Source organism: Penicillium oxalicum, chromosome VIII (assembly GCF_001723175.1).
Source record: "Penicillium oxalicum strain HP7-1 chromosome VIII, whole genome shotgun sequence".
Classification (NCBI taxonomy): domain Eukaryota; kingdom Fungi; phylum Ascomycota; class Eurotiomycetes; order Eurotiales; family Aspergillaceae; genus Penicillium; species Penicillium oxalicum.
The window spans coordinates 645487-657701 of NC_064657.1; the positions used below are offsets into that span (position 1 = coordinate 645487).

General features: G+C 51.4%; 6 protein-coding genes across 6 annotated transcripts; 2 read left to right on the forward strand and 4 right to left on the reverse strand.

The window, feature by feature from the left end:
- Positions 1-473: 473 nt before the first annotated feature.
- POX_h09565 (putative RING finger protein) lies at positions 474-2624 on the reverse strand (the record flags this gene model as incomplete). Its single annotated transcript, XM_050118317.1, has 4 exons — positions 474-1831; positions 1903-2003; positions 2064-2361; positions 2453-2624. The coding sequence occupies 4 exons, from the start codon at positions 2622-2624 to the stop codon at positions 474-476; spliced, it is 1929 nt and encodes a 642-aa protein (XP_049965104.1).
- Positions 2625-3083: 459 nt separating this feature from the next.
- POX_h09566 (uncharacterized protein) lies at positions 3084-3473 on the forward strand (the record flags this gene model as incomplete). The annotated part of the gene is made up of 1 exon (XM_050118318.1): positions 3084-3473. The coding sequence occupies one exon, from the start codon at positions 3084-3086 to the stop codon at positions 3471-3473; it is 390 nt and encodes a 129-aa protein (XP_049965105.1).
- On the reverse strand, positions 3246-5733 carry POX_h09567 (Imidazole glycerol phosphate synthase hisHF; the record flags this gene model as incomplete). The annotated part of the gene is made up of 4 exons (XM_050118319.1): positions 3246-3584; positions 3989-4009; positions 4081-5514; positions 5611-5733. 4 exons carry the CDS (start codon positions 5731-5733, stop codon positions 3246-3248), a joined length of 1917 nt encoding a protein of 638 aa, XP_049965106.1.
- A 749-nt stretch (positions 5734-6482) lies between these two features.
- POX_h09568 (Deoxycytidylate deaminase) lies at positions 6483-7968 on the reverse strand (the record flags this gene model as incomplete). Its single annotated transcript, XM_050118320.1, has 7 exons — positions 6483-6521; positions 6588-6638; positions 6707-6794; positions 6856-6988; positions 7065-7426; positions 7525-7888; positions 7947-7968. 7 exons carry the CDS (start codon positions 7966-7968, stop codon positions 6483-6485), a joined length of 1059 nt encoding a protein of 352 aa, XP_049965107.1.
- Positions 7969-8404: 436 nt separating this feature from the next.
- Positions 8405-10943, forward strand: POX_h09569 (Ubiquitin-like modifier-activating enzyme atg7; the record flags this gene model as incomplete). Its single annotated transcript, XM_050118321.1, has 7 exons — positions 8405-8595; positions 8668-8776; positions 8868-9589; positions 9661-9805; positions 9888-10355; positions 10423-10785; positions 10863-10943. The coding sequence occupies 7 exons, from the start codon at positions 8405-8407 to the stop codon at positions 10941-10943; spliced, it is 2079 nt and encodes a 692-aa protein (XP_049965108.1).
- Positions 10944-11113: 170 nt separating this feature from the next.
- POX_h09570 (uncharacterized protein) lies at positions 11114-12004 on the reverse strand (the record flags this gene model as incomplete). The annotated part of the gene is made up of 5 exons (XM_050118322.1): positions 11114-11284; positions 11357-11405; positions 11457-11758; positions 11824-11850; positions 11921-12004. The coding sequence occupies 5 exons, from the start codon at positions 12002-12004 to the stop codon at positions 11114-11116; spliced, it is 633 nt and encodes a 210-aa protein (XP_049965109.1).
- Positions 12005-12215: the final 211 nt, after the last annotated feature.

Genomic DNA, 12215 nt, shown 5'->3' on the forward strand with positions numbered 1-12215 from the left:
AAGAGTCCATGGGAGAAAAGTGAAAAATAAAATGTCTGTCAAGTAAAGCTACCTACAACTTCAAAAAGTATAGGTGGGAAAACTCTGAATAATGCGAAACTCCTCCGCCTGAACCAATGCGTCATGCAAGAAAGAGTAATCAGAGGGCCATGGAGACCAATGCAAAGGGATAAAAAACAATACAAAGGACACTGAGGTAAAAGAGAAGGTGCCAAGAAAAAGCGAAAACAAGAAAGTCAGGCAAAGGCTGAGGGCAATCTAGACCCTCTCCAGAAAAAAATCGGAAATAGATACAAGACGAAGATGAAGATGATGAACAGCCTGTTCATCCACGACCGTTCAGAAGGAGGAGGAAACAAGAACAACGCCCGGGGGGTATCACCAAGTCCATGAGAAGAGAGAGAGAGAGAGAGAGAGAGAGAGAGAGAGAGAGAGAGAGAGAGAGAAAGGAAAAGAAAGGCCAGAGAAATCCTCTACAGCTCGCGATAATCGCTCGGTCGGACCCGTCGATTCCGCGCTTGGTGTCGTTGGGGGTTCACCGGCTGTCGGAAGTACGGCGAGTCCTCCTCCCGGGCATACGGCCCGCTGAAGGCGGTGCGTTGTTGATTGGCAAAGTTGTTCATCGGCTGGGTCGGGAAGCCGTTGTTCTGGTTCGGCATCCCTCCCATGCCGCCCATGCCAAACATCATCGAGGGATCTCCATTGAACATATTAGGGAAGCCTGGGTTCTGGTTGCCAAACATGTTGCCCTGCATGGGCGGGAAAGGCATGTTCATCGCATTCCAACCGGGGCCCATGGGGTTAGGGAAGCCGTTGGGCATGCCCATCGGGTTCATGAAGGGCATTCCGTTTGGATCAAACCCGCCGTTGGGGAAAGAAGGCATCATGTTGGTGAAGTCACCAAAGGGCATCTGCGGATTGAACGGCATCGTATGGTTAGGCATGGGCCCAGGAGTCTTGGTTTGAGGGGTGCCGTGCGCAGTCGAAGGAGTAGCGGCGGGGGTATTGTTAGCCCCAGTACCGGCACTGGCGGTCTCGGAGTGATCGTCACTCTTCAGTTTCTTGGACGCACTGCCAGAGTCGGTGCTATCTGTCTGGTCACGGACAGGTTCGTCCTCGGCGGATCTTTTCTGGCCATGTCTGGGAAGGTCATCTCCCGGCGGATGGGAGGGGGAGCGGTCCTTCGTTATTGTCGTCGTCGTTGACGTCGCAGTCTTGGGAGATCCGTGTCCGTTGGTAACTACGCCGTTCGTCGCGGACCCGTTGGGGGAAGCAGGCTGATTAGCCTGCTTCTCCTTCTCCTTCTTCGCCTCAGCTTTGTCTGCCTCGTAAGCTTTAATCTTGGCTGCCGCGTCATCATCCGGCGTCAAATTATCCAGTAAGACACCCTCGGTGGAACAGCCAGGGCAGACAAAGTCACTTTCAATCAGGGCATTGGAGATACAGTCATTGCAATAGGTGCGCTGGCAACAGGGGGTCTTGGTGGGCTCGAGGAACATTCTCTTGTCGATTGGACATTCGAGACCACGGGCTTGCAATTCCTTGCTCTCCTCGGCCGCGGCGGCTTCTGCTGCAGCCGCAGCCGAGGCCTTGGCTTTTTCTTGATATAGTTCCCAGGCGGCCTTGTCCGGTCGCGCGACGACAAAGTCACCATCCGCATTCACCATGACGCCCGTGTTACGCGAGTCATCACCGGTCCCATCGGGTGCCATGGAGTCTGGCTTGTCGACCTTGGTTTGCAATGATCGAGGAATGCCAGTCGACCGTTTGACACGGTATTTGCCATCGAATTTGGGATCGTTATTCGTTGGACATGCCTGGATCCAGTGGCCTAGTAAGACGGATTAGCGGGAAGCCCAAGAACAAAAAACGTCTAGTGATACCACCGAGTCTTGAACATACCTTTCTCCCGGCAGCGGTAACAGAGATACCCAGGGGGTGGAGGGTGATCGGGCACATTGACAGGCTTGCCGCGGCCTCGTCCAAAAGGAACAGGTGTGGCACTAAATTTCCCAACATTAGCCCATCGTTACACCGTTAGCTTTACTCGAAACATGACTTACTTGGCCATTTCCTGCTGTTGCTCCTTCCATTGACTAGCCTGCAGGTTGAACAGCGCATTGATCTTTTCCTCTTCAGTCTGCGCATTGTTGAGCTCCAGCACGTTGTTAGTCACCGATCCCCCCAGGCCCGGTGCAGCTCGAGTAATGGACGGTTCGATTCGAGAGGCATTGCGAGCATTCACGGGCATCTTGCCGGAGACATAGCGGGCCGCACCACCTTTGCCCGGACGTGCGGCAGGCAATCGACGGGCAATGACCGAGGTCGATCGGGGAATGATGGTCGTATCATCGTCATATTCTGTGGTTGAGGTGTTAGCATATCGTGTTCTCGATACAGCCCCGTCAATTGGGACTTGAGTCAAAAGAAAAAAAAAGGATTGGAAACCCACCTTCACCGGTATCCTCCGCATAGACTTCCAACTCAAAATCAGATCCATCTCCCAATTTACTCTGGTTGATGATCTCGCGCTTCAGCTCAAAGACAGATATACCAGTGCCATCAAAGGTAACCCGCGAGGGTTCCTTTTGGGATTTGAATTTGAAATGAACAGAGGATGACATTGTATTGATTTCTGAGTGTGAGCGAGCAAGGAGATGAAGCAATCCGGGCACAGAGGAGACAAAAGGCTCGGAATCAGATCAATTTTGCAGTCTCGGCACAAGAAGTCCCTATGGCCACGAAAGCAACAGGCACAGAGAAGAGCAGAAAGCACAGTGTGTATAGGAAGAAAGAAAGGGAGGAGAGTACGAGGGATGAAGGGGGAGGAGGAGAGGAGAGGGAGGTTGAGCGAGAACAATGGTATGAAAGAGGGTATAGAATCAATCAGTCGGCGTTAGGCAGACACTCCGTTCTTTAGAAGTGAGAATCTCGGCACGTCTCAAGACACGCAAGACACACAGAGCGTGTCACGAAGGGTTAGATTCTTTTGTGGGTTTCTTTATGGTCAGGAAGCGGACGAGTGAGAGGCCCTGATCTATCGGAGTTCTCAAAGAGAGACTGAGAATGATTCTTTCTCTTGGATGCTGAAAGGTGAGCGGTCACACTGCATACAAATGAAGATCATAGACAGATCGTTACAATTGCCGAAAGATAAAAGAGAGGTAGAGAGAAAACGAAGACACTGTTGGGAAGCAGAGACACTAATCAAAGAAAACAACAATTTTCAATCCTTCGTGCTCTCTTTAGAACGGGCCACTTCTGTCTTCTGTCTTGCGGGTGTGAATGCTGGATCTGGCAGCAACGGAGATGGCGATGCGAGTGGTCTTCAAGAGATTTGGTCGCCGCGATGGGTGATAGTTGATCGGAATCGTAGCAACAAAAAAATCTCCCGTTTGATCAGTCAGTACCTCAAGAGCAGCCACACTAGATCCACCCAACGCCTTTGCTCGATGCGGGTGATGGGGGTTTGATGCGACGAAGGTGAGGATGTTGGGCGAGGGAGTGAGTGTCGTGACTGAGGAGAAGGAGAGGGCGCGAGGTGGCAACCGGAAAAGTTCACCTGCTGCCGCCCGCTTGACCGCCTGTGCTTACTGTGCTTACCGTGCTTACATCATGGCGCGGCATGCGGCTGTACCTTAGTGCCGGAGAACCCCCGCCGCGACCATGTCGAATTCCAGATTGGGATGCCCTTTGGCAGCAGTAAGTGAATCCTTACACGATCGACAGTCCTGGGTCTAGAGAATGTATGAGTCATGAAATTTTTCTGAAAGAGAGAGAGAGAGAGAATAATACGCTAATTGGTCCATTTTTGTCTATTTGCTTTCAAAATACAACAGGAATCTATATAGAAGTGATGCCTGCCACCGACACCATCATACTTATTTTTGAGACAATTACGGCTGTAGAGAGCTTCCGATCATAGGTCCACCTCGAATTGGCGAACCAAAAATCCTTCTGTTTGGAGGTGATCCTTGACTTGACTCACGGTGTACTCCCCACGGTGGAACTAAACGAGTCCATCGATATTAGTCATGCTCTTTATCCAGGTTCACAGTTCAGAATGGTCACAAAACTCACCATGCCAGCACCCAGAGCCGCATCAGTTGCAGTTTTGCTGAAAACCTCGGCAAAGTGGCCTGGTACTCCCGCACCACTTGAGGCAATGACTGGGATCTTGATGGCAGCCTTGACATCGTTGATCAACTCGAGATCAAAGCCACTGTTGCTGCCATCCTTGTCGATACAGTTGAGGAGAATTTCACCAGCTCCCATAGCCTCCACTGCCTGGACGAGTTGTCGCACATCGATGTCACGAGTCTCGCGGCCACCCTTGACGGTGCACTGGTACCAGCAGTAGGTTTGGCCAGCAGCATTGGGGTATGCGGTCTTCAGGGTGTGGTGGGGGGTATCCTCCGGTCGATCGACGTAGACTCGCTTTGGGTCGACACTCACTACGACGGCCTGCTTACCGTAGGCGTTGGAGATGGTCTCAATTGCAGTCTTGCCACTCAGACCAGACTTGTAGTAGTCCTCAGCAGCAAAGACGGCGTCTGAGCCAATGCTGACCTTATCGGCACCAGACTTGAAGTACATGGTCGCGACGTCCAGCGCCGGGATTGCGGTTCCATCGGTGTCGACAGTATCCTTGATACCTCCACCGATGGTCAAGGGCACAAAGACCGTTTCAGAGGTCCTTCGCAGGATCTCCAGCATGGGTGTGTCTGCAACGGGACAGTTGCGGAAGGAAGTGATGTTCAGGAAAGTGACTTCGTCGGCGCCTTGCTCGTAGTACTTTTTGGCCATCTCGACCGGTTTGCCCAGGTTACGAACCTGGCCTCCGGCGTCAACACCACTCTTTTCCCGCACGTCATATTGATCACCCTTGGTAACTACGAGATCACCATTGTCATTGGCGCGCACATCCAGACAGGCAATGACACGGCGAGTCAGTCCATCCACCTTGCCCGTGACCATCTCCTCGGGAAGTGACTGGAATTGGTCCCCATTTAGGAACGCTCGAAGCACACGAAGTCCAGCAACTCCACTCTTCTCGGGATGGAATTGCGCGCCAAAGACGTTTCCTCGGCTGATTGCGCCAATGAATTCCTCCTCGCCATATGTGGCCGTGGCAACTGACCAGCCGTCTGCCTCGAGAACACCTGGTTTGTACAGCGCCGCATATGAGTGGACATAGTAGTACTTGCTGGTCGGCCGGAGACCCCAAAAGCTCTCTTTCTTGGTCTCAATCGCTGTGTTCATCGCAGAATTCCATCCAATGTGAGGCACACTCTTGGAAACGTCGTTGAACTTCTCAATGCGCATGGGAACGACACCCAGGCCGGAAACATTAGGGTCCTCTTCAGAGCCTTCGAAAAGAGCCTGCAGACCGACACAGATTCCCATAAACGGCTTGCCCGACTCAATGTGCTCTCGAATGGGGCCCAGGAAGCCACCTTGCTCCAGTTGTGAGAGGCAGTGACCGAAGTGGCCGACGCCGGGGAGAATCAGTTTCTGCAAATACAACCTCACCCGTCAGTTATCCATTAGACCTTGTCATGCTGAGTTGTCTGGGTCGAACAATCATTCCGTGGCAAAACATGCACATACGTCTGCTTTCTTGACATCCTCGGGAGTCTTGACCCATTCCACCTCATATCCGACCCGGTTGATCGCATTGACCAACGAGCGGATGTTACCCGCCACGTAGTCGAGAAGGTGAACAGTAGGCATCTTGTGGAGGGAAAAAATTCAGTGACAATCACAACCTAGGGGATGTGAGACGTCTGAAGTCTTTTATACGCCGCGGGGGTCTTGTGGGAGTCATTGCAGAACCCCTCCAGCCCCCAAACTACATTAGCTGACTCATACACCTTTTCGTGCTAATTTTTTGGCCGGCAGAAAACGACGAGGGGCATGGGGAAAAAGCAAGTATGGGTTGGTTACCTGAAGCGGTTAGCCTGAAGGGTCTCGACTCGGGCCCCACATTCAGCGTGTCTCGTGCGATTTGACAGGTTGTCAGTGCCTCACGTCCAAGTCGTGCTGCATATTTAGTGCGGTCACGTGATGATTTAGATACAGATCTAGTCTCCCGGCGATCAGCAAGCTCATTGTTACCAGCTAGCAACAGGTCTTCTCTGCATCTGACAGGACCTGAGAAAAAAAATTCATGTGGCTGCTGTATCAATAAACTGATCAATTTCGTCCGCACGGACGTCTGAGGAAATCCGAGTCGGGTTTTACGACTCGACGAATAGACAAGCGAGATGCTGCCCCCCCCCTCCGTCTGGTCGTAAGACCAATATCGGTACCAGATGGCTAGCAGACATGTGGACATGAACTATTGCTTGTTGGTTCAAAAACGATAAATCTGTGCGAATGGAGGTCAAGGGGTAGGAAGGTTTATTTCTATCTACAGCTGGCATGACCCCTGTATCAATCAATTGTCAAGTCAAGGTCTAATGCTGCATCAAAGTCACTGCTCATTCAGAGCCCTGTAAGTAGATCAATCCATTTGATGGCTGGGGAAAAAGAAACGTTAGATAGTTGATGGTAAGTCAAGCAAGGCCAAGGGGTAATGATCTTACAGGGCTGAATTGTCGCAGTTTTACTCCCGCTGCCTCGAGAATGGCTGCGCTCTGTGATGTGTCAGACAATTTCCCATCTAGGTTTGCAGTGAGTTTGATTTCCTTAATGAGCAACTTACATCTTTGTCCATATTGTAACCTTGCGAATACACAACTTCCGAGATTCCAACTTGGGTAATTTTGACTGTGCATGTCAAACAAGGACATCTACGGCCAATTGTCAGTCAATATCACACGACACACCAAGCAGACCCGGTCATGGACTCACGTATCACAATAAAGAATCGCGCCTTCTCGAATACGTTCTCGACCCGCTTCTAGAAGCGCGTTCTCCTCGGCATGAAGACATAAGCAGGTGGAAAGTCCAACACCACCACCATCGCCTCGATTACAACGAGGGCCTACAATGAGGTTAGCAGCCTTCAGCGGCGAGGTAGGGACGAAGAGACAGAAGAAAGAAGGGGGTTTTTATCGTACATCCACCCTCGTTACAGTTGGGCAAGTGCCGAGGTGTTCCGTTGTAGCCCGTGCTGATGACTCGACGCTCCCTAACGAGAACACACCCGACACGCCGCTTCATACAATTGCTGCGTTGTGCGGCAAGAGATGCAAGCTGCATGAAGTACTGGTCCCAATTCGGTCGCAGGCGCTGCTCATCGGCCAAATTGAGGGTCTTGAGAGCCTCGTGAAGCTCCTCGAAAGACGAGGAGGAGTTGAAAAGGCGCACTTGAGCCCGGTCGGTGAGGTAGACCCGTCCAATGTCCTTTTCGTACAGATGACGGTCATTCCACAGCACAAATCTCTCCAAATCAGGGGGATCTAGTTGTCGCTGGCGGCATCTGTTTCACGCGTTGACTGTAAGATTGTCTGCTTAATGGCAAATACACGCTCAAAGCACGTCTCGATGGATTTATTCATTCAATTTTTGGCAACGTACCGTTCTGAGAAGCGCTTCCAGCGAAGACTGACGGGGGCGTCAACGCTCACCAGGAGGAAGAATGGACGAAGCAAGAAGCGGTCGAGGGTCCTGCCGTCGGCGATATCAGTGGTCACCCACTTTTCTTGCCATCGCTTGGTCACAAAATTTAAAAGAGCCTCCGCGGTCTCGAAAATGAATTCTGATGGAGTTTTCAGAGCATGAAGACCATGGTCTCCCCTAGTGCCCGAGGCTTGGAGAAGGAGCTGGTGGTCGCTGGGCTTATCGGTAATTGCTGTATCGGCCTGGGAAGCAACTTCAAGGAGTTGAAACCCTTCCTGTTGAATCAAGTACTCAGCAATAGCATGTTTGCCCGCGCAAATGCCTAAGTTAAGTGTCAATTTCGGCTTAGTCCACGCGAGAAAGGAAACAGTTGTGCTGACCTCCACACAACCCGATAAGCATTGTGACGGGTCGGAAAAGGGAGTACACGACCACAAGATCACTACTGGTTCGCGCAAGGCCGAGTCAGATGTCACTGAAGCCCAAATTTTCGAGGGGATTGGGCGAGGTCAAGCAAATATGACCGAAGCGGCTGAATTGCAAGAACACTTCCGTTGTCACGAGGAACGGTCACGGGTTCTGATGTGACTTTGTTATCTGATTTGCATATTTTCATAATTTTTTTTTCTCCTCCTTGCCCATCGTGCCTTTCTGGGACGCGCGACGATTAGTACATCAACCCCACTTTTCCCCTCTTCTACTCCTCCACTCCGCTTGGTCTCAAATAGTATACTCCGCACCAGCTTCATCAAAGAAAACATCCAGTCGAAAAGAGACCTGCTAAACTCGGATTTAAAGGACTCGGCTCGTGGATTCGAGGCTGCGCGTACCCCTCAAGATGCAGTACGCTCCGTATGCGTCTGACATCGAGCTGCCGTTCTACACGGCCCTCGCCTCACACAAGATCAACCATGATAAGCTAGATGATTCCGCTCGTTCGGTGCTGGGACTATACGAGATCCGCTCCACCGATGCAGACAATGCAAGTTGTCGAATCCAGATTCACAGCAATGCTCTAATCAACACTGAGTATGTTGCTCGCACTCAGCGCGCCAACCGCTGCTATGGCCCTGAAAGCTAATGAGACCCATGTTTCGCCAGAGCTCCGGCGGGTTACTACCGTGCTGAGGGCATGATCAGAAACGTAAATACTATCGAAGATTATCGGAATATGGATAAATCGCAAATGCTCAATCAAGCTGGGAAGACGGTACGATTTTGCCCCGCCGACCCATCACCCAAATAGTCTCGTGGATGTCTTGAGAGAAAGCAGCTAATTCATCTTGTCACCATCAAACTAGATTTGGGACGCGATTCAAGACGGTACAATCTTCTCCTGTCCATCTCTACTATCCTCCTTCGTCATTCTTTCGTTCGCCGACCTGAAAAAGTACAAATTCTACTACTGGTTCGCTTTCCCTGCCATCCACTCCGATCCGTCGTGGGTCCCCGCTGCTTCACAGCCTGGAGAAGCTGGCAACGCGGATAAGCTGCTCGGTGAGCATCTGTCTCCTCAGCATAGCACCAGTCTTGTGGATGCTGTGCAGACCTGGAGCTATGGGGTGGATAGTCGCCAACGCGGCTTTTTCCTTGCTCGCAAGGTTCGTTCCCAGAAGGACGCCTCTGTCGACGGTGAATGGCGTATCGCAGCGCTATCCGAATATGAGAATGGATTCTTCAAAGAGACAGCCTTGGAGGACCAATATGTGTGTTTTGCAGATCCCTCGAACTATGAGAGTGCACCAGGATGGATGCTCCGCAATTTGTTGGTGCTTGTGAAGCAGCGCTGGGGGCTTGATCGTGTCCAGATTCTCCGGTACCGTGACGTTCAATCAAGGCGCGATCAGGGGCGCAGCATGGTCATTCGTCTTGAAACGAAGCCTGCAGATAAAGAGGTCAGCTCGCGCGCTTCATCCGAGCAGAAACCTGTTCAGATGCCCAAGATCACGGGGTGGGAACGGAATCCAGCTGGCAAGTTGGCTGGCAGGATTGTGAATCTAAACGAATACATGGATCCCGCGAGGTACGTCACGATTTTCGCAACGAGCCATGCCGGTTCTTTTCCGCTGACATTTATGTCCTCAAAACACATAGGCTGGCAGATCAATCAGTCGATCTTAATCTTAAGCTCATGAAATGGCGTATCAGCCCGACGCTAAATCTTGACCAAATTAAACAAACCAAATGTCTGCTACTCGGAGCTGGCACTCTCGGTAGTTATGTTGCACGGAATCTGCTGGTACGTCTTGCTTTTGCTCATCATCTATTGAGATGCTTCAAATGTGCACTCAAACTAATGCGTCGGGCTGGGGGATTATTAGGGATGGGGTGTGAGAAAGATAACTTTTGTGGATAAGGGCACTGTCTCATTTTCCAACCCAGTTCGCCAACCACTCTTCACGTTCAATGACTGTTTGAATGGGGGTGCGCCCAAAGCACTCCGGGCATCGCAAGCCTTGACGGAAATCTACCCGGGAGTGGACACGTCCGGCCATCAGCTTTCGATTCCCATGGCAGGTCACCCGATCATAGATGAGGATGCGACACGGACCGAGTTTGAAGCTCTCCAGAAACTCATCGATGAACACGATGCAATCTTTCTACTAATGGATACCCGAGAATCACGATGGCTACCTACAGTGATGGGCAAAGCAGCTGGGAAGATCGTAATGAACGCGGCCTTGGGCTTTGATTCATTCGTGGTAATGCGTCATGGGGTCTCCGAGTCTGTGGGGACCGAGGGGGGGTTGGGATGCTACTTTTGCAATGATGTTGTGGCACCTGCCAACGTGAGTTGTGAAATTTTTCTTCAATCATCGTATTGCATTCATATTAGAGCTGACAATGCAATTCAAGTCTATCAAAGATCAAACTCTTGACCAGCAATGCACAGTCACCCGTCCGGGTATTGCGGCGATAGCGTCCGCGCTTTTGGTGGAGTTACTCGTCTCGATTGTTCAACATCCCCTGGGCGCTGCAGCGCCGGCCCCAATGACAAAGAGTGATGATCAGGGTGACCATCCTCTGGGTCTTGTGCCGCATCAAATTCGAGGGTTCCTTGCCAATTTCGAGAACATTACCGTTACTGGTAGAAGCTACTCATGTTGTAGCGCTTGTTCAGACAGAGTGATCGACGCCTATCGTGAGCATGGCTGGGACATGGTCAAGAGAGCTCTCAACGAGCGCGGCTATGTGGAAGAATTGAGTGGGCTCAGGGAGGTAAGTAAACCCAGCTGCAGGAGATCTCAATGCCCAGCAATTCAGCAGAGATGGTATTCTGACCCTTTGACCATCAGGTCCAAGAAAAAGCCGAGGCGGCCTTGGCCAATGTAGAATGGGACGAGGGGTCGGATGACGGCGAGGCCGAGATTATTTAACGGACCGTATTCCAGTTGTACGTTTCTCGTACTTGGCGTTGGAGGTACAGGCGACGTTGAGGGTGGATCATGATTTGCGCTCGAGGCCAACGAAAAATGCCTCTTTAGATTCCTTTTGTTGTCATATTTTGGTTAGCTGGGATGCGATGGAGAGAAATCATAGTAGACAATTAGCTCACGCTGCGTGATGACTCTGGCTTGAGTCGGTGCACCTTCGAGAACATCTCTTTGAGCTGCCTCTCCAACTCCTTGTCCTCGGCTCCCTGGTAGAACTTGCAGACAAAATGCCCGCCTGCTTTGAGAACCTTTGAGCTGAACTGCAACGCAGCGTTACAGAGGTCCTAGCGTTTAATATAACGACTCGATCAGTCTCCGCCAAGAAAAGACGACGGGGTACCTCGGGCACAACTCACCATACTCCCCGCGTGGTCTCGAAAATTGTTTCCGCTGGTGTTCATCATCCTGTGATAGGGATTACTTAGACTTCGTTTCCAAAAACCAGATGTCTGATACCAGGGAGCAGACATATCGCTGAGCACCACATCCACCGTCCTCCACTGTCTCGTCTCAGAAGGTTCCGTCCCATCCACAGCCTCCTCGTTCGCTTCCAATGGGCTGTTGGAAGTGCCATGGTCATCATGTCCGGGTTGGCGTGCTCGGCCTCGATTCGGATTGCGCAAAAACTCCTCGATATATTCTTGAATCTCGGGCGACAGAAAGTTTCCTTGGATTGTAGATACGCCTTTTGGCGGTTGCGCGGGGATAATGTCAACCCCGAGCACTCGTCCGCTCGGTTGCGTTCGGTTCACGGCTACCTAACAACCAGGTCAAACTGGGACTTTGCGATCTATTGAGATGCCAGATTGTTTCAAGAACTTACCTGCGACCATGATCCTGGCGCATAACCCTGGGAATCCAATTTAGTTGGCCGGCCACGATTTATTTGTCTTCTGTCGGGACAATGGGCAATATCCTACCAGATCCACGACGGTTTGACCGCGCCGGAAGATTCGGAATTTCTCATCGATCTGTTTGCGCGTGAGCTTGCCATTCCCGTGCATCGATGGAGCTGCATTGCCTCGGTCCGTACCTGAATTAACTTAAATGCAGCTCGACTTTTGAGCCCTTGGACTGCCGCCTCCCTTGTGAATTGATCACGTTGCTGGCGAGCTTGCCAGCGTTTCGATGACGCTTGTCGAATCTGTCCGACTATCCCTGAGCATCTGAGGGCCTGAGGCCTAAGAAACGAAAATGTAAACATGCCCATGGCGC